Here is a 22,554-nt window from a genome sequence, read left to right on the forward strand (position 1 = left end):
CACTGGATGAAGGCTTGTCCTTTCTTAAAGATCAGAAACACAGATTACAGTACAGTCCAGAACAAGGCATGCACAGGCTGCAATCTCCAGTTATCTTCCCTTAACATTGTTCTGATCAAAATGCAGAACATTTTAATTATTTTACTGATGGCATCTGCTGGTTGATGTTTTCCGGTTCTGCTTTTTTTCTCCCCGGTTTAAGGATAGTATGGCCACATACCAGTCTTGGAGACCTACAGTTTATGCTACTATAAGGTTCGGAAATAAAATTCATACACGTGCACACAAAATATATAAATAAAAAAAAACAGAACAAACCACAGTTTTCGGAGAATAAGGAGCAGTGGAACTGTCCGAAAAACCTCCTACGGAGCAGTTTCAGTACTTAGAATCCAGACTGAACAGTAGTAGGCTCATTTTGTATGTAATGTACGCTTTACGGACATCCAATGTGCGACAACGGACATCTTTACCCTGGCCCAAGAACAGACCTAGGCACTAACAACGGTGGATGCATACCACTCCGGAGCTTTGAGCATCTGCACCGCAATCACATGTTCTTACCATCTAAACGTAAAGCTGACCCATAGGTTGAGGCCTTTACAGATGCACTAGTGAAATCATTCCTCTCAAATCAATACCCTTCAATCCCTTTAATGCGGGGGGGGGGGGGGAGGGGCTGCCTGGCAACTACTTTGCTGCCGGCTTACAGGGGGCATCCTCAAAATATCAGATTTATGCATCAACGTCATGCTGTCAGGCAAAGAGGGATTTCACGGGCTTCCCACTCCAAACAGCAAACAAAGCTCTGCATGTCAGAGGAGAAAGAGTACCAACCACATTCTCCAAGCTGTGTCTGAGCAACAAGAAGTTAAACAGACACAAAAAAGCATACCACTTCATTAAGTTTTTTTTTTTAATGTAGGTAATAGAGGCTGTGGCTTTACAAAAACTGCCTGCATCCCATTAACCATCTTGATGCAAGTACAAACGTTTTCCACAACACGAACATTATGCTTTCTCGTCCACTGCAACACAACCAGTGGGGCTAGCACTGGTTATTGCCTCCAAGAGCACAAACTTGATACCCAATTTAGCCTACCAGTGGTCTCCCGTCAACAGAAAATATAACTTGTTACAGCAGCAGGCCACATTAGAATCATCCACTGATTTTGCTAGGCCTCAGTCAACAACTAAGACTGTGCACATCCCACAGAGCTGCCATTGTACCCCTCTTTTGCCGTTACGCCTGAAAAATAAGACGCAACTGGAAAGTTTTACCTTTCGCAGTCCCCACAAGCACAGCTATGTACATAGAATGACTCAACCACATCCTACTTCAAAGACGCCAACTCACAAGGTAGCCAAACCCGCTACAGCATAAGGAATTTCCAATGGAGAGCCGTTCTTACCTTCGATCTTCCTCAGGGCCGTAAGGCACGTGTCCTGGCTTGGAAACTCAAAGGGATTATTGCACGTCCGGATGGTGTCGCACTCACATTTCCCATTGATTATGTTGCAACCGGTTACAAAATTTTCATTGCAAGGCTCAAATCCAAGCAGTTGATCATCGTCCCAGTTCTCATCTAAAAAAGGCACACAAAAATTATGATCAACATTTAAAATGCAAAAAAAATAAATAAAAAAAAGGCACACACTTATCTCTATGTTGTCCACGTGTCATTTCCCTCCTCTGTGCCATTGCTTTGCACACCATCAGATTCATTCAAAACAACGGATGATCACTAGTAATAGAGCACGGCGAGTGTGGAAGAAAGTCCCCACAACACAGGTCACGTGCGTGCTACCGAGGCATCGGGCTACAGCATTCAACAAGAAGCACAGCTGCAAAGAAAGCGTTTTGACGACTGGGTTTTGACCGATGGGCCTTTCCAAGAAATACAAACTTGCTGATAGACCCCCCCATGCAACTGCCGCCATCACTGCTGGACAAGGGCGCCACGGGCAGTTACATTCTGTAGCAAGAGCTACACTGCTAATTTTGTAATAGTTATTTCCTCTTGTTTTACCAACGCATGCTTTACTTTTATAAGTCGGGTGGGCAGGGGGCATCCGTTTCATCTGTAAATCCATACACACAAAGAGAAACAAATATATAAAAAACAGGGACAAAATCAATTGGAAAAATGTGGAACGTTGATGGATTGGAGGAACAGGAACGAGAAAGCATAGCCTCATTTCAATCAGATTCTTTTTTTTTTAACCACGTCCTATGGTGCGAGGTTGGGAGTGGCCCAAGTTCTCGCTCACTCACTCACTGCAAGAGGCACCGCTGTTTTTGCACCCAAAGATTGTATGACAAAGAGCAACATTTTACAAGCAACCATTCAGGAATCTGGTCTTTGATCATCTAGGTAACTTGCTGTTTGGGCGATTTGTCGTCCCTGTCCTACCAATCTACTGCCTTGCTAGAACACCATGGGCACAACGAGCGCTGACGCATACAAGCCTAGCCTAATTGGATAAGATTCGATGCAGTGTTTAGCACAAAGGGCTATAAATGCTGACCTATCCACCAGACATTTGGAAGCAGGGTCACAAAAGTAAAGGAAACCTCACCCCGCCCCCCCACCGATAGATACAAGTCATTCAAGGATACTTGTTGGGGTGCGGTTGGAATCCTTTGCTCAGTTTGGGGCTCAGCCACTACCTGTTTAACACCTTTTGTTTGCATGTTTCCCTGGGTGCTGTGTCTGCACAGCAAGTTTACAAGTTCCCTCTCTTACTCTTCTGAGCTGTGACATCATTGGATTCAGCTGGTTGGTCTGCCTGCACCTCTGAGGCACAAGGTTCTCTTCGGGAGACAGTGTTGAACCTGGTAGTTACTTAGCTTGGGAGGAACCAGCCATGAGTGACAGAAAAGGGAACCTATGAAAAAGGCGATTCAGCCAGGAATTTTGATAGGCGGGACTGACCGATAATCAGAGAGGAATTGGTAACTGGAGCCTCAAGAGATTATTTGCTTCTGGGGGAGCGGAGCTATGACCCAGTACTAGGAGCTTTCATTAGTAAATAGCTGGTGCTCCCTACCCCTGTTTGAGTCCCCCCCCTCAACCTAGTATATAGATCAATACAAGCTGTCGTGTATGGTTCTCTATTAGAAGAAGAGTCTTTCAAGAGGGAAAATGCCTCGAGTTACAGCCCAGGTGTAGGCCCTGGCGACCTTCATGCATTCAGTTGTAAGAGAGCATGTCTGACAGACTGATTGAAAGAGGACAGTTGAGAAGGTTAATAGCATAGGCTGAGGTGCAATGGCTTTGAAGTCCCTCCATATGGTAGAATAACCCTGATTTGGAGTGAGTGTCCTCAGAAGTTGTGTTTCGGCAGACCCCCCTAAGAGTTCCTTAACATCACCTAGTGTCACCTGAATTGTAGGTTTCAGCAGACACTAAAGCACCAAGGGCTTGAGTTTGGTTGTGCTACATAATATATCCCAATGCAGGATGTTGGGCAATCTTCTGGGCTTAAGTGGTTTACCCCCGCTCTGCAACCCAGAATCTGATAAAATGTGCCCAAAAAGGTGCCGCTAGATAACTGGTGCCCCTTAGTCATCTGTTTGCACCACAGCACTCAGACGAGCCACTATACATATATACATATACCAAACAGAAGCCCAGGGGGGTTTCCATCATACCAGTGTCATCTAGTCTGTCATTGAAGTACTTCTGATGAATTTAGATAGACATCTGTGCATCTTGGCAGGCTTTCTGTACTGTGCAATGCAGGTACTCTTAGCACATCTTGGAAATAGATGTAGGAGAGTGACGAAGACTACGATAAAACTGCCCCTGGAGAAGGAAAAAGGGAGCCGTGCTGGAATGCAGAGGGCCTTGCGCACAGCTCCTAGCTCGAACTATACATTTCAGAGCCTGCCTGTTTACAGGTAAAAAATGTATTGAATGTGGATACAGTATGCAGTTCAGTTTTTCCCAGTGTTTGGATTTATAGTCACTGTAAAGTATGTTATTGAGCGGAATCTCATGGGGTACCTACCAGCCCGCATGCGTGCGTTTTAATTACATACACAGACATGTGTGACACTGGTAGGTCGCCAAGAAGCTTCCGCTTAATAACGAGGAGTTGAAGAATTGGTTGTAATCCAAGCTTCAACCTACCATGAGGGTGTGTCTGTATATATATTTTTCACTTTTTTTTTTTTAATTGCAATTTGTAGGAGCACATCATTCACCCGGAGGTAGCTTGGCGCTGAAGACGGAGGAGAGTCAAAGGAGGGTTCGTTGGGGAGTTAGAACAAACAGGTGTTTAACGCTTTCCTGAAACTCAAAATTGTCAGACAATTGTGTTACTGGTAAGGGAAGGTCATTCCACATTTGAGCAGCTGCAATAGAAAAAGCATGTCCACCAATGCGTGACCTACGGAACGTGGGAACCGACAGCAAGCCAGCAGAAGCTGAGTGAAGAGAACGAGTGGGGACATAGCGAGGGAATTTCACCTGGAGGTACTCAGCCCCCCCGACCATGCAGCGCCCGGTGTACTATATACATAGCCTTAAATTTAATCTGCTGCATGACAGGGAGCCAGTGGAGGGCTCATAGCAAAGGGGAGATATGGGCCCCATGCAGAGAGCCCGTCACTACCCTGGCGGCAAGATTTTGTAAGTGCTGCAGCCTTTGGATCATGCCCTTGGGCTCAGCCAGATACAAGAAGTTACAGTAATCAAGTCTGCTAAGCACAAGGGCAGCGACTAACGTGGGATGAAGGACAGCCGGAAGCATGGGGAGGACCTTCCTTAAATTGTTTAGATGAAAATTACCCATTTTACAGACAGAGGACACTTGGTCATTCATTGAGAAGGAGGAAGAAATAATCAATCCCAAATTTGTCACCTTGGTCACAGGCACCAGGAGGGTACGCAGAGCAGCAGGCCAGAAGGAAGAGGCCCAGAGAGTGGGATCGGGGGGGGGGGGGAGGGTTCCGACCACCAGCACCTCGGTCTTTTCCCCATTCAGATTCATCCACTCACCTAAAGCAGTCAGGCACTGATGCAAACATGAGGACACCTCAGTCTGATTAAGATCCAACTGTATCAGGAACTGGGTGTCGTCTGCATGGGAATAGCAGCCGACGCCAAGGGAGCGGATGAGACAGACCAGTGGCCAGATGTAAATGTAAAAAAAATAAAATGTGCGACAGGGACACCGCAGGAGAGGCAGAAGGAGCCAGAGAGAATGGAAGTTAGAGTCAACACCCGAGTGCGGTCAGACAGAAAAGACGAAAACCAATTCAAGACCTGGGCCGATATGCCAAGTTGTGATAGGCAGGTGTGTAAGTGACTTCAATCCGGCACACACCCAAGTCACGCCCAGCATGTAGTGCACAAATGAAACCCTTATTTATTTTATCTAGAAGTTCAATATTGTGAAGGATATACCACTCATAGCACACCCTTCTCCTGAGCTCCCCCCACCCCCTGGTCACACTGAACCAGGTATCAGGCTGGTTTGCAAAGGTAAATATTTATTTTAGGTATTTAGAATTTTAATCACAATAAATTTTAATAGGTAAACAACAGTCACCCACGGGGTGACAGAGCACTGAATAATGTCTTTAATACACTAGGAATCAAGTACTGAACAAAAAAAAACAAAAAAAACAAATGCAGCACAGAAAAGAATACTTTTGGATTGGTTTAGAACAGATGGCACTGTGGTTAAGGGTTCCCCTGGCAACACCCCTCAACCCACCAATAAGCAATTTAAATTGAGGTGAGGAAAGAGCAGGTATTCGGGAATAACACAAATCAAACAGAATGTCACTCCCACCTTCCCCCTTCAAACACGAGAAAAACGGAATTGATTTTTCAACTTTCAGAATGGCTTTGAAATTGTCTTTGGAGTTGGCTGAGCAAAGACACCAAATGCGGTCAAAAATACTTAAATTATTATACATTTCTATGGGAGCCGCTTTGAACAGATGCAAACAATCACCAGCAATGATTTAGTCAGAAGAAAACATTTGAAATCTCAAAGTCCAAGTGGGAAATAATTTAAAGCCACTTCACACATGTAAAATTTCTCAGAATGTCAAATCGCGGCAAACTTTCCTTTATGCGATTTACGCTCTAACGGGCCAATCACACCGTTTCTATGGATAGCTAAGGATGTTAGGTACAAGTAGGAGTTACAATTTTGCTTCCATCATAAAAACTGAGGGAGTTCTAGAGATTTTATTAAGAGTCAATTTTGCAATGTATGCACAAGAATGAAAACAGCAATGCTCTTTTGAAAATGACAGATAGGTGTGATTACACTATATTTTGACTATGAAAAAGAATGCCACATATGGATCTTACAGTCACGTGAGCAGCGTAACCCACCTGTTGTGGATACTCTACTTCTTCCTGGGATTTACTTTAGTTATTCAAAAACACTAGGGAGTTAACACAGGGGAGACAATCAGCGCAAGAAAGATTCTAACAATAATGGAGTTCTGAAATAAAGATGGGATGAGTTTGAGATTGGATTATACAATGCAGATATTATGGACCACTGTTCTTCCTGTTAATACTTGCAGCATAAGTTATTAAATTGGACTGTCAGTTCTGGTCATGGATTGGATCGGTCAAGGAAGGACAGCACATCAGGCGTGGGACTGTATCAGCTAGGCTGGTCACGCCCTTCTTGTTTGTGGGTATTTCAAATCAGCTGGATAGCGAGTTCCTCAGGCAAGCCTTGTGGTAGCAAGCCAGAGATTCAGGATACTAGTTCAGAAGGCCTTCCCACACCACAGTGCTACACTGTGTTGTGAGAAGAAGTTTGAGGATTTAGGCCTTGATTAAAGTCAATAGTCGTCTCCTGCTTTGCAAGAGTCTTGGAATCTGGATCTGGAAGGATGTTAAAGCTTGGTGTAGAATGCTGGATCAGAGTGCTTCGCCGGAATCAGGAAATTGAGTGAATCAGTGAGTCCCTATGTGTTGTCAGCTGTCTCCATTTATCCTTTCAAATGACATCACAAAATGAGTGTATGGGCCGGCTTAACTAAGCTGGCCCCTTTGAGCTGGGATTGGATCAAGACCTCATCTCTGCCTTGCATCTGAGTGATTGGATCAAGGCCGGATGATGTCACATTTATGTTTTAGCTTTACAGTCCTTAGAAACCTCCCCTTAGCCACTAGTACCAAAATCAAATTCTATCCTAAATGCATATTTCTACATTGGTCACCTGTACATAAATCACACACAAAGATTCCATATTTTATGTAGCATCTGCTCATCAAAATCCCGCAGCAATGGGCTCATTTCACCTTTCAACAGAATTCTGTCCTTTTCGCCATGAACACATTTTCCAAATGGTCTGTAAATTACCAAAAATATGTGCATTTAACATAGGGATGTGTGTGTAAAGTTGTACAATTCTAGCATTAACAGTTCACATAAAACCACATATGTTGCCATTCCTGTCCAGAATATGTTACACAATTCTACCGCCTCTTAAAATGTGCAGCCAAAAATTAGACTTACAGATCTGTCCTTTGTGTATTTTTCACCACTTTGAATCACAAGTTATGAGTCTCTAAAAAAATGTTCATTGTTCATACTTAAGAGCAAATGGTCCGCCCATTTGTCTCTCCATGGAGTCCAGGAACAGCCCCCTCCTTTTGGGGACTTCATTCCAGGAGCAGTTTACAACGCTTTCACACCTCCGTTTCCTGGGCTGAAGGATCTGCCATTGTTCCTTCTCTTTCTGTAGACAAGAGTCTGGCCTAACCCACAATTATCATCTACCAGTGAGTTTCTGCTGAGGGAATTTCCCTCCCCTTGGGAGGGACCTGTTTTTGCACTCTTGCAGCTCAGCCAGGCCCATTTATTCTTAATTCCTTAAAGTCCAGCTGAAACCAAACTTGTTGCATTAAGCATAAATACATTACTTTTAGCTTTACGTCTGGGGGGAATCAAAAACACAACTGAGATCTGTATTCCTTTTAGCAACAATCCTTTTACGTTTGCTAACCCGACAGACTTTTAGTTAAGATACTTTGAAGTTTCATCAGGTGCTCATCTGACAGCTGCCATCTACAGGTAGCCTAGTGTACTGTACACAGATTTTGACAGGAGCTGTCAGTTTACAGAAAATCCAGTTTGAGAAATTGTTTTGCTCTTTATACTTTAAACTTTGTACATTCGCCATGCTTCATTAGATTACATTAAATTTTAGCACCAAGCAAGATTTTGAATGTTGAGAAGTGTTGTATATAGGCATTTTGGAGTTTTTAGCAACAAAGCAAATGTCATTTATAGGCACATTTTGGAGTTTCATTTGCAAAGCGCTGCTTCTCTCTCTGCACTTTGCTTGTTGGTCATCAAGCCCACTGCACCATTTTCTGCAGTGTGTGCTCTATCCCACCACGCATGCATCATGGGTGGCAGGTTGTGCATCCATCTTTTTGTGTGTTTAAACACGTGTTTGAGGTTTTTGGTGCACACAAGAGTTTTGCCGCCATTGTTGCTGTTTCTCGCACCATACTATCAGAGTGATGCCGCATAAGATAGCAGAGTGGGTCAATACATCCCACAGGTGGGCAGGGTGGGGTGGTCTATGGTGTCAAATGCTGCTGACAGATCTAATAAAATCAGGACACCCACTCCACCTGCAGCTGCCAATCGGACCAGATCGAGCACCGACACCAAAACATTTTTGGTACCTCGACAGGGCCTAAAACCTGATTGAGCAGGGTTAAGCAATTTAGAGGCTTCAACTAAGGAAGAAAGAAGAGGAGCAACTAAAGATTCTAGCAGCTTCATTGAGTTGGGAAGCAGAGAGATGGGCCAAAAGTTGGAAAGAACACAAGGATCCAAGGTAGGGTTTTTCAGAAGGGGGTGATGGTGGCAATCTTCATTGCCAGCGTTATCACCCCAGTCCGACAGGATTCCTTGATGGCCAAAGTGAATTCCATGAAAAGATCACCAAAGATCTTTCATGACAACAAGAGGTACCACATCCTGGTGAGAACCAGATTGAATGCATTGAGAAGCGGCAAGTACCGTCTCCTCCGTAAAAAAGTGGAAAGGAATACCATTTATCCCCTGTAGCCGAACTGCTGGGGTCTAGCGTCCGCCTGTCAGGGGCAGAAGCAGAGGCCAGGATACTATTACGATTACCTCAATTTTAGATATGACAAATTGGGCAAGAGAATCACAGCGGGGCTGAGAAGGACTAATCATGGGAGAAAATGTGTCTGCCTGGGATAGTGATTTCACAGCAGAAAACAAGACTTAGGGCTGGCACAGGGAAGACTCAATTTTCTGGCGAAAAAATATTTTCTTGGGTTCTTTTATAGCCAAGAAGTAAGCAGCCAGACATACTTTATAAACAACTCTCAGATAAGGGGTCATATGCATTGCACCATTTGCGCTCCATCTTTTTAAGTTTAAGATGTGCTGCTTTAAGCTGCTCATTGACCAAGGTTCAGATGGAAGACGATGAGGCAGGATAAGTCGCTGAGGAGTAAAATCATCAGCAGCCTCAAGCAGCATTTCTGATAGAGTAGAGAGACGTGGTTTGAGGCCATTCACAACTTGGCTTTAACTAACGTAACCAGTCCAGGCAGGTCCACCGATCGCCAACCATGCGACCAAACACATGGCTGTGGCATCCTGGCCGGTGACTGCACAAGATTAAGTTTACACTTCCCCAAATGGGGAATCGGACCAGAGTACTGGTTCAATAGATTGGACAGATAGCAAAGATTCTTTCAAGCTACAGCAAAGATTCTTTCAAGCTACATCGATCCCAGGTGTCCGAGTGCCCCATTCTTTGCAAAACAAAAAGGGGGGGTGGCTGGAAAGTTTGGAATTAATTTTCTCTGGCATTGCTGTGGGCAAAGCTCCAGACCATAGTTTTTCACCTGCAAAGCCATTACAAAAGGGAAAGACCATATGTATATTTCGGGCTGAACTACCCTTTTTGGGGTGGGACCAAGCCTGCATATGGTCTTTCCCCTTCTGTAGGCTTGGCAGGCTGAAGAACGATGTTCTGGAGCAATGTCAGAGGTTAGGAATAATTCCAAAACTTGAAGCCATCACTTCTTGTTTTGCCTCTTCAGTGGGCAGCAGATTGGCACCTAGTAAGACATCATGCCCTGGGGAAGCTTGAGGTCATATCTGAGCAAACGCCCATATTTGAACCCATTACACTTTACTGATTTGAAAAAAAATCAAACTGCTGAAGGCGCACTTGCTGAAGACGTTTTATTACACCAGATGTTTCTTATTAATCATGATTCCCCCAACCCTTCCCACCCACTCTTTCGGCAATTGCCTCTAGTGTAGCCACGTTAAAAAGGATGACCTCCCCCACAGGACTGGCGATTAATCCTGTTCAGCAATTTGTGTGCCCCATTTCATTCTATGCATGGTCTCATATCAATCTACCATTCTGGACGTGTGGCCTCTTAAATGCCTTAAAAGCGACAGAGTAATTCAACCTTCTTTCCCTTTGCTCTCCTCAGAATCTTGTCATTATTTAAATACTTGCGCGTTATTCAGTAGAAAGACCTCGAGATCGCTCTCTCTTTTGGGCACCATCGACATCCTTTGTCCTGTAATGTACAGTGATGATCTGGCATTATGGTGTATGTTTCTTCTCTGTGATAATGTCATCCCTGTTGGAATGTTGGTATGCCTTTGAGTGAGTGAAGGTACCAGGGTGTTAGTTGGGGCTGAGCCGGTGTGTGAGGTTGCCCTGTGGTGGCTACAGCTGTGTCCCCTCCCTAGCCCCAGTCTCGTCTCCTATAGATTACAGCAAGAGTAACTGGAGTAGATCGTCTATAGTGTATAATAAAGCTTCCCTGCAATACCTAGGGCTCGGTGGTTGGACTGCGTCCAGTCACTTCACTCGGGACCCAACCACGACATCTGGGCACGTGGAGCAAGAGGTGCGATCATCTGGCATGGTTTACTCCTGCACGTGCTTGCTGGCTTCCGTGCGATATTTCAGCAGGAAAGCATCAGAGGAAGGTCCCTGGATTAGAATAGATCACGAGAATTGCACATCATCTGTGAAGGTGCAGAAGGAATGGGCACGGATCTGCCTGGCCAAGCCCTCTACAGGGAGGATGTGCAGCGTCAAGAAAACAGACAGCGGTTACTAAACATAGAAATAAGGCTAATGTGGGGAGGGGCGCCGGGTCCAGTAAAGATGGCATTGGGTCTTTTAGAGGTCGGGGAAGGGGGTAATAAGTTACATTTTTGCATTAGCACATTTAATGACAGTAATGGCTGACTGGCAAGTCAGTTATTGTACACGTTTACTGGTTTTGGAGCACACACCTTGTTCAGGAAGACTAAAAGGTTTCCAGTCCCCGCCACCCTACCAAAAATGCATTAGTTGATGCATGTCAGACCCTAGATCACACCAACAATGGAAATCCTTAAAAAATATATATTTAAATAACAAAACAAAAAAATCAGGGTGGCTGCCACCAAGTATCAGTTTCTAGAAGCCAGCAAATTCTAGGTTTACAACTCTAATGCAAACTCCTGATGCTGCGCTTAACAACCACTGGCATATGCTACACACTGAAGACTATGATCTGTTGGAAACAAGTCTAAACCTCACACTGCGCTGCCAGCATGCAAGCTGCTGGGAACGGCACGATAAAACATTTTTAAAGATTAATATCACTTTCTTGTATTGACACAAAAACATATGTTGTGAGCAAATCGTTGACAAATTAATTAAATACACAGTTCATTATGTATGTGAAGACAGAAATACAAGCAGGCGAGAACATACAAACCATCAGATGGCAGGCCAGCTCTGCAGTAAGAACAATGCTAGCCCAGAGTGGAAGCAATGGAGATGTAAACTGGATTTCTTTTTCTTCGCATCTCTAGTGGTTAGTATTTTTATTTTTTATTTTACTTGTTCAGTTATAACGCGCTTAATACCAAGGAGTGGATTCTGAGCGCAGGATCGGGATTCAAACCTGTGTTGCGCTGCGTTGTCTTGCTTCCAATCCAAACGCTTTGCCCCAGAGCTATCTTTCCTCCGCTCTATTTCGCATGCCAGAGGAAAATATTCCTTTCTTGACAATGATGTGGCCTAAAATCAAAGGCTGGCAGACAGACAGCATTTCACTTTTTAACATCGCCACTATTGACTTCGAGGAATAAACAACGGGGCACTCAACCATTTTCCATTAGTGATTGGTTGCCTTTGAGAATCAAGAAAAAAGGCATTTATCACAGCTTGCTTCTTGGTAAGAAGAAGACAATTCTGAACTCACTTGCTTCTTAAAAGGTGGCCTTGATTAACACACATTCCTGAAGACAAGGTCCATGCCTATCTGGAGTTAAATCAACACCTACAATGCGATTATCAGGGCCCCCCCCAATCCTCACCCTCACTGCCATACGCCTCCCTGGCATGGAGCACCTGCACGGAAACGCACCGGATGACTCTTTCAGAAAGTGCAAAACAAAGCCCTACAGACAGCGTGTGGAGCCCCCACTCTTCACAAGCGCACCAGCTCTGCACAAGGATTTGGATGAACATCTAGCGAAGCTAAACAGGAGTTTCTGCCAAGGAGTGGATCGGAACGTAAAACAACTGAAAAACCTGCTGCCATTTCTGCAAATCCTTTTGACCGCTACTCATGACCCATCACAACGCGGACGCTGTGAAACCAACTCTACTGTGGTAAGGTAGCAGCAGAACAAGAAGCCATCCAAGCCAGGACTATGCATTTAACTAGAGAAACTGGAGTAATGAGGCTCGGTCACCCAGATGCTACCAGCAAGATAAAGAAAGAGGTCTCGGCTTGATTAAAGTTCAAAAGCCCAAAACAAAACACATGGACCTACATAAAGCTGGCATACTACAAAATGGAATAAGCTAAATGGCATGCACCAGATTCATTCTTGATAGAAGTACCAAAGGAGAACGTGGAGGTTCAAAATGAAAATTCTTTAAATATTGTACATTACAGACCGCCGTGTGACTTCACTGCCCAACAGTGCGGACTGTTGAAGCACTCGGGGCAGAAATCGCAGCAAAACGCAAGATTCCAGACCTTGGTCTGAACAGAAAGAAGCCCAGGCCCTATGCCAGGAATGCACATGCCAGACGGCCGATAACGCTACAAGGCCAAAAACAGAGCGGCACCATACAAATAGCAATAATGCATATTAGAGCAGAAGGGACAGAGTGACAAGACTCATCAAGCCCAGTTCCCTGGGGGCCTTTAAGGAGCAAGCCGCTAACGCGCAAGATGTAAACCAGCGTTCAGAATTATACTCCAGCATTTACACAAAAGGTCCATTCAACCTCTGGTAAATGAGTGCCTGTCCGCAGCCAGAGGCCCTCAAAGCGCTCACTGGAGCACCTCTCTGAGGCTGTTGAACCTCACGCCCATTTTTGGAGCTCCATTTCAACAAGCATTGTCAGAGCCAGTAGTATCGAGTTTTGTATAGTGAAAACGTGTTCTGCTTTCTGAGATGTATTAACACTAGCAGCCAAGGTGTTCAGTGTCGCACCATGTCAGCTATTGCCGCTTTATGCCCAGCCACTCATAGTATGTGTCAGAGACCTCCATAATGCGGCCGCTATTCCAGCGAGTGCCAGGTGTTTCCATCATGCTCAGGTGCTCCCAAGCGATGCCAGATTTTGTAAAAGACGACATGACGTCGTATCCAGTTTGTTGCATCTTCAGTAGAACATTGGAAGATCTAGGCAGCAAGCTGGGCCGTGCTAGGAAACAATTTCAGCAGAACTGAAGATGCTCACTAATCGGTCGAATAATCAAATGAACAGTGCACGCATGTGTTGGCAGCACAATTTACTATGTCCCACTGGGGGATTAAGGGGAAGCTTTGAAAGTAGATTATGTGCCCTGCAGCAGTGCAGTTAATAAGTTAATAATGCTAATAATGCTAAGCAGGCCCATCTATTTGACATCAACAAATTACTCTCCCTCCCAAAAAATAAAAATCAATACAAATGAAACACCACCAGGCTTCCATTAAATGGTTTGAAATATCAATGTGTGTGGAGTACATGGCCACCGTCATCCTATGCAACCACTTTCTATTAACTGTGTCCAGTGCTGGAAATGGACAACGTTTATTCAGCCCAGGTCGAGCAGCACTGATCGTCTCAAAACCAGAATGAAGAGCAGATGGGGGTGGGGGGCACCTACAAGAGTGCCTGAGTTTATGGAGTCACAATGAGGGCAAGAGCATTCCTATTAGGCCTCAGCAGCATACTGGGGCGGCAGTACTGAAAGGAATGGTGGCTGGCCAAAAGGAGGAGCCAAGGGGCTTACAGGGACAGTCCGCTGCCTGGAGGCCTGATGACACCATCAGAGTGCTGCTCTCCAGCAACACAGTAACCAGTGATGGAGTTTGTCTCGGAGCGCACAGGGCTACAAGAGGAGGAGCGAAGTGGCGCTCCCCTCTGTTTTCATAACACCCAAGACACCTCAGCAATTCTGGGTGCAGATCGGCCGTCTTAGTTTCCCTGCCCCCCCATCACTTCTTTGGAGTTGATTGGGGGTGCAGACCCGAGAGTGAGCAGTACTCTTGGAACATTGCTGTGAATTGTGAAAATTGTGAACATTGGAAGCTATATTTTGCTCCGAGGATACGCACAGGGGAAAAAACATTGCTTGGGCTGCTAATGAGCGCCCCCTCAAAAACATGGGAGGTTTGGTTATCAGCTCACCACAGAACAGTGATCGAGAAAGACAAATTTGCAGGAGCACCCCAAACCCTCCGACTGTCGTGGTCTACATTCAGAAATAAGCATTTTGGTCCAAGGTCACACAAGAAGGGACTTTGCAGTAGGCTGGACGATCTATGAAATTGGGCAACTACCATTTTTTCAAACATTTATTTGCATATGTAAGAAGCACATTTTGTGGTTTGGTTAATTGTGCTTGGAGACAAAGTGCAGGGGCGAGAATGTATGTTCTTTATCCAGAGAACTGGAAGTACATTAAAGGGGTTGGTAGGCACAAAAAGATACCGAGAACGAACACCGCCAAATAACCTGTTCTACGGGAAGGTGCCCACTCAGGAGGGTCTAGAACCACGTTTCAGATCGCTGTACCTTCCACAGGGGAGAAATATCAATTTGCAGATCAGTCTTTGTCTCAACTAAAAGGGCAGTCCAGCACCAAAGTGCCTGGCAATTCTCTGAACAACAGTACCAACTGCAACCCAGACACGCGTTTCAGCTTAGTCGTGCCTCTCTAAGCATAGTAAGCAAGGGGTCCACGTCTGGATTACCCAGGGCACCTTCCCATAGAACTGGTTATTTGGCCATGTTTGTTCTCAGTAGAGGGGCTCCCAGACCTTTTTGTGAATTTAAAGGGTGGGTAGAATTTGCAAAATGGGATTGTGGAGCACAGGGGATGAAGTCGTTGTTTGTTATACTTTCCATTTGAGACCATGTCAATGCGGGAGTTGACACAGGAGTAGATTTCGTTTTACTTGTCAGCTCAGAACTGGATGAGACTTGGGAGCAGCTGTGTGAGCTAAACTGGGTCATTTCCCCTGATTGCACAGGAGCTGTGAACATTGGGGGTGGGCAGTTAAGTCGACATAGAAATTGTGCAGTGACCAGGAGAGGAAACTTTAATGATCCCTTTGTAAGCAAGGGGCTGTAGAGATGCAAGTGGTTTTGATGTGGGGGGATCCATTTTCTGTTTCCAGCTGAAATTCTTGCAGGGCCCAGTAGCAACTGGAGAATGTGAAAGAAGGCGGAGGAACATGGAACTAGTAAGCGGTACAAGGACCAATTTGTGTGCAGAACACACAGTGATTGGGCAAGGAGGTAGAACCATTTGAAATGAAAGAGGCAACAAGGCCTTCAGAACATGCTGGTACATAAGTGGTTCAGGGTTCGTACAGTGTGCAGGATGCGAAGGAGCTTCAAAGCAGTGTCGACATGGAGGTATGTCCCTGCACAAACACCACAAATGAAGAATTGCACTTCTTGAGGATGCAGAAGATCAGATAGGCTAATGAAATCAATTTCATCAGGCCTTCTAGTAATGTAATGACACGTGCTACTGGTGGTTCCAGCCACCAATCAAAACAATGCACACAAAAATAAATGTGGAACACATTCCCATGGGACAAGATACACATTTTGAAGTATACATTAACAAAACAAAAAGGGTAATGTGTAAGGATTTGCATCAATCATAACTACTGGAGTTGCTTGGAGAAACACTTCAAACCACTGCATTTCCGCCTGCAGTACTATTACAGCATGCAAAATGCCATATGCAATAAACCCCTGATCCACCTCCTAAACCTACTAGGGAGATTGCACTATGATAAATGGAAAATGGTCCAAATTTCATAAAGTTCTTGCACAATATGCATCAACCACAATGTAAAAAAAGCCAATGCTATTTCTACAGACCACACTACAGGACACAGTTCTCTCATAGCACCAAACACAGAATGCGCGTCACTTTCAGTACTGCAATGTGTGCTCGAGAACAGCACAATAAAGTGAAAGCAATGCCTCCCCACTTCAGCCTAAATTCACTGAAGATGCACTGCTGGCCAGGCACTACACATGTACATTTGGTCAAGCTGCCCTGTTCTCCGCCCCCCCCCCCCACCCTATCTGTTCAGGTAAGAGTAGAAGCAACGTGAACGCTCTGTTTAATAAGCATGTTTTTCAGGGTGGTTGATTGGTGGGGGTGTTGTGCTAAGGACGACAACAAATGCAATTAAGATCCTCTGTGTACGCACTGTCACAAAGCCGCAGACTCCCCCGCAATATCCCTCAATGCACCATCAGAAAAACACTGGCGGCTTCGAAATGTCTTCCAGGTCTGCCATTCTTTGGCTGCCTTCCTTAAATGAACTGCCAACCGGACTGCCACCGGTATCAATTATGAAGAGCTATGCACCCCCTAACGTGGCACAGCAAATATTTTATCTGGATGGATGAGTGGGCACCGATGATATTAGATATGGTAGTTATTCTTCTAGATGTAGTGTTATTTTTATTGATTGTGCGTGGGGTGCAGCCCACTGTCAAGTGCCACCATGCCGGGCGCTATACGTTTAGGCAGAAAGAAGAGACCATGGCTCCTTAGCCATCGGTGTGGGCCGCACACCCCAATACCCATGAGGGGTTTGTTTCGGAAAAAGTGAAAATTAATTTGATACTCAAAGTTCTTCAGATAAAAATATTTGCCCATTCAATAGTAAGTCAAAACATTATTTACTTCAATAAGGTAACCATGAATGGATACAAGTTGGTAGCAAACCCAAGAATAGGCCTATGCATTTAGGACCTTGGGTCCTTTGTCAGGGCCTTGTACCCTCGCTTGTCACAAATAATCCTTGTGTTGTACAAACAGAGAAATCAATACAATCATAGCATTACATCATGCTATTACCACGTAGAGCGACACATGGTTGTTGTTCATAATTACATTTTCATAATACATTTACAGGGCGCCCACTAAGTAGCACAAGACACATTAACATGGAACATATAGGACAAGAGATAACAGGAAAAAAACGGAATATTGCGCTATTCATCACTATACATGGTTGCTTGCATTGATTGTGTTAAACAAAGGTCATGTAAGACCATGTAATCACAGCTTTCCCGTCTTGTATATTTCTAAACGTCCTTCAAATTATCACATGAATTAGTACTATCCAAGATTCATGCTACTAAATTGATGTGTCTACCAACACCGGGAAGACATAATTTCGCTTCAGTACATGTCGGCAATGCGGCGTGATCACCCGTGCCCGAGGAGTACGTTTTTAATGAAAACAATGCTGCCATGCTTACAGTCAAAAGCGTGATGTGTATTAAACCAGTGTAGAGTAAATATGTGATCTCTTGCAAGCCCCTTTAAGCACTTTCATATATCGTGGGTGAATTTCAAACCCGGTGTAAATAAGGGCTGACCTGTACTAAATCGTAGCAACCATCTGCTGTGCGCTGCTCCGTGCAACACGATCAGATCTAGGAAAGGACACGAGTACGAGCTTCGATATATATAAAAATAAATAACGAAACACTAGTCTCGCTGTATTGGTCATCACTTACCGTTGCGTTTCATCCGAGCGGCATGTGGGCACGACAGCAGCAGCAGAAACCGAAGCTCTCGTGCCCGTCTCCAATTTAGCGACTGTTGTCATGGAGATAGCTACAGCAACTTGCCTGACAAGATGGCCGTGCCGCAAAGATGGCGACGGCCATCATGAGATAGTAAACTCTGTCTTTATATTCTACGTGGGTTTCTGCTAGTAAGGGGAAGTGTGAAAATGCGCCATCCTCTAAAGACCAACTGTACTGCAACATGTACCCAAGCATATTTGCTAATAAATAATAGACACAGTCGAATGGAAGTGTGTCATGTGATCATACCTGTACCATCATGTTTTGGTCTAACTGGGTTTCATCTTGCTAGCTAGAATATACATCCAGAGTGTGTTGACAACATGCCGTGATTAAATAAAGTTGGAATGATCGCTAACAGCGTTCCATTGAGCAGTGACATAATCAGGTACTGCTTATATAGTGTCATGTGCTCGTACCTGTACATGTGTTTGTCTAATACTGAGTCCCATCTCTCTAGCTATAATGTACATACAGAGTATCCCATTGACAACATATGGCATGGTAAAATAAAAAGTAATTAATACAGAAATTGGCAGCAAATACTTTAGCCATAGTCATCTCTGCATTGGATCACATGTCATTTCTGCATTGGATCACATGTATGCTGACTGAACATGCATGCAAACTATCACAAAATCCACCCCATTCCCTTTATTACATGTAAATCGTTCATATGCACCCAACCTTTTCCCACCTTCGCCCTCCGCAGCACTTTCCTATCCTCTCAAAGAACAAGGTCTAGATACCCCTGCAATGGACATGATCCGCCAATCTCTGGCCAGCATGAGAAAAAAACCTAACATCTGGAACCGAGTTACATACGAACCGATCTCAGACACTGCCAAACGCTGTGCAGGCCGTGGTTTTAAAAGGACTGCATCCCACCCCATACAGATCCAGGCGCAGCGGGAAACGATCACAGGTGCAGTCTGCTGCCGGAGACCCTAAGGCCCACTCCAAGCACGCTGACAAAACCACAGGTAGATGCATTATAATATACCAGAGTAAATCGGCTCTTACAATTTAATTTGATAATTCAGCAGCCACCATGGGCCCAAACTGTCTGCAGGGTAAATGTTTCAACGCCAGCGGCCTTACAAGTCCACGCTAAAGACTGATGGAACAAGTCTAGGAACCGCTGGCAAAAGAGAACAAGGTTTACTATGTTGCAGTATACCGGGACAGATGTGCAAAACGCACTTTCAACAAAGCGTAGTTTTTATTTTTTAACCAAATATTCCAGAAAATAACTGGGAACATGCATGAGGGTGTGGAGTGTTCTCGAGATGTGTTTAAATTTAGTGTCAAGACCTTTTCATTAGAGTCTTGTATGTTCCCAGTCTGAACAAAATGGAGAAAACAAACTAGCACCAAAGTCCAAAGCAAAGGCCAGTCACGATACCTCAGCAAGTTACATGATAGACACGTGGCCAACCTTCAGATCCCAAAGCCAGCGCATCCTTACATCCTTCCGAGGTTGAAATATTACAAACTATTACATTATGTAAGACCACTACAGCACTTCGAAGCAGGATTACGACAGTAAGTACTACAGAAAAAAAAGTGATAATACGGTTAGGATTTGAATGGGTTGCCAGGGCTGGCATTAATGGCAGCAGCGCCCTGGGCAAATTTGCCCCCCCCCCAGAAGCGTGCACCCCTAGTCGCCCAGGGGGGCGGGGGCAGGAGCGCCACATTTCTTTTTTCTGAACTCCCGTCTCCGGCGCCTGGCAGGGAGTTAATCACTGGAATAGGGCGCTCATGCTTATGCATGAAGGCCCTACTCCAATGCAAACCGCCTCGCTCCCGCATCGGTGCGGGGAGGGAACCATCGAAATAGGGTGCTGATGCTTTGCATCAGCACCTTATTGTTATGAAAAGCACCCTGCCGCTGCAGGTGCATTTAACAACAAAAGGGCGCCTGCCGTGCCTTCTCCCACTATGCCAGCTCGGGAGAGCCCTTGAATGACTCCACCGAGTTGGTGTGGCAGGGGCTAATGGCGTCCTGGGGGGCATGGCACCCCAGGCAGTCACCTAGCCCGCCTTGCCCCAAGGCCGGCCCTCTGTGTTGCCATTCATTTGTGAAATCCTGCAAGCTCAGATGCAGGACAGCATGGTGAAAGCAGATATTGAGATCTAGCAACCATCCCTCGCATTCACACCCTCCCTCAAAATGTTTGTAACGAGATCTTTGGCAAATTCGGTTACTAGTGCATGGAGTGTGCCGCACCCCCAATTCAGGGAGCTGCGAGTACCAATACAAAATAGTGCACCGAAGTACAACAGAGCTGTGGTGAGACATTTGGACCCACAAATTGTGCAGGGTGGACTATGGAGCTACAGACATGCTCATTCCCACGGGAAATGATTGCGGTCCTGGTAGTGAAAGGGTTAAGAGGAAAGTAGCGTTTTAACTGGGACTTATAGCTGGGAATCGGTGGGGGGGGGGCACCAAGGAATTGGTAGAACATATCATGCTGTGCTTCAATAGGATGGCCAGAACTCAACTCACGGGTGGACATTTGCTTGCATAGTGAAGCATGGTGGTGCAATGTCTGTGACCAAAGTTGCAATAGCGCACTTGCTACGTGCAAGCCTTTAACCAAGGAGAAGCGGTGGAGGGGGTTGTGAAAGCAGACCCAGCGTGCATGCTCTGGAAGGCTCCATTTTGGCAGTTTCATGGAGCAAAACCGGCAGGAAGAGACTGGGAATCAAGAAGGCGACATCAGCATATCATACCTGGGAAGTGGGCCCTATATTGGAGTAGGGACGCTACCGAACCATGGAGGCAGGGAAGAGTTCTGATGAATTTGATTGGGTGGGTTCTTTTTTTTGGATGAAACCTCTGGAGCCGGCTTTTGTTTTACTGCCCTTTATGCACCGGCCCTTTGCAATAAAAAAGCTGCCTTCATTTTTGGAGAAGTAAATACAGACCCGCTGCCCTTTCACAACTTGCCCTTTAATACTCATGCATGGGAAAACTATATAGTGCATGCATCAGTGTGGGACGCGGGCATGGTGGTACCTTACACAAGTTCCAAGATTAAATCTATGCTCTACCAGATTCCAGAGGGCCTAGTATGTGGTCTACTATGGCAGACCACAGAGTTCCCAAGTGAACAGAGCACACAGGGGCCTGTGCAGCAATGGCACGAGACTGTCTTTCAGAGCACAGAGTTAGACACGTTCCCAAAGTTTGGTTGAGATGAAATAGCCATAGGGAATCAGTGCAGAACCATTGCTGGACAAAGGGAGCGCAATGGGGACGATAAACCAGAAGAGCTGACAGTCAAGCATCATTGGGGACTTGAGGGGGCAATGGGTCCCGATCTCTGCACATCCACTTCCTCAAGGTAGACAGACCAGAGGCGATTGAGTTAGCATCATAGTGATCAACACATTCAGGACGAGCAAGTGTGGACGTCTCAGCTAAATAGAGGTTTGCCAATTCAAATATCGATATGTTTCCTTAGATTGCTAGGCATCCTTACTTTCAAAGAAAACAAAAATAAACTTCACACATTCCAAATGGGGGCACGTTTTAAAAGGAAAACTTTGTCAAAAATACTCCCAGTACATAACCACACAGGTTAGCACACCTAACTAACTGCCAGTGATAGAAATTGAAATAATGTAATGGGGTGTGGAAGACTCCCCCTCTACCCACTCTGCACAGGGGGTAGTGTCCAGGGGAAGGGGTATAAAAGGGGGGTGAGGAGATTGTCAGTGGTGTGGGCAGAACTAAGGGGTGGAGCTAGTTATTGAATAATGCGAGTGCCCCGAATATAGGATGCTGGCTGTTTTGCATGAAACAAACTGCATTTTGGGAACATAAGAATGACGACCAATTTATCATACATGTCTGCGATAGTAATTCAAATGTGCATTCCTTGCGAGCATGAACTACGCACTGGGTATGGTGCAAAGAAATATATACAGCTTTGGACCCTTTCATGGCTTCAGTTTTGGCTTTCCAGGTGAGCAAAGGACGACTTTCGAATGCAGTTTATGACGTCGTATCTCGCCGCTCGCTTCACGCATGGAGACGAATCACACGGCATCCAGTATACTTGCTGCAGTCAGAGGCAGAGAGCTTCCTCAACTTGGGGTGTTCGGACCTCGCAAAACAATTTTTTGTCTGAGCACAGCTCTGTCTTGTTCCTGCCCATTGCCTTACCAGCTAACGAGTGATTTAAGGAACACTTAACAACAACTTAATACGAAAAGTACTGTAGCAAGCAAAATGCAAGAGATCTACTCAAAGGAACGTTTTGAGAAAAAAGGTGACAAAGTGTTGACATCAAAATACATATTTTTGCCACAGGAGTGCTAAAGGTGAGAAAGCAAAGAGCATTGCCATCTCTTTTTAGTAACCATTTAGTGAGGAAAGAGCGCCTCTATGG

The 22,554-nt window shown here is 45.2% G+C and overlaps 1 protein-coding gene across 4 annotated transcripts in view; it reads right to left on the reverse strand.

Annotated features, from left to right (window-relative positions):
• The window catches only part of CRIM1 (cysteine rich transmembrane BMP regulator 1), a 1,425,558-nt gene that overhangs the window by 1,365,632 nt on the left and 37,372 nt on the right, over positions 1-22,554 (reverse strand). For all 4 annotated transcript variants that reach the window (XM_069607924.1, XM_069607925.1, XM_069607923.1 and 1 more), the window contains exon 2: positions 1,413-1,586. In XM_069607924.1, the coding sequence (XP_069464025.1) occupies positions 1,413-1,586 (174 nt within the window). The remainder of the gene's footprint in view (positions 1-1,412; positions 1,587-22,554) is intronic.

The sequence above is a fragment of the Ambystoma mexicanum genome, chromosome 4q (assembly GCF_040938575.1).
Source record: "Ambystoma mexicanum isolate Mex_15411 chromosome 4q, UKY_AmexF1_1, whole genome shotgun sequence".
NCBI classification, from domain to species: Eukaryota; Metazoa; Chordata; class Amphibia; order Caudata; family Ambystomatidae; genus Ambystoma; species Ambystoma mexicanum.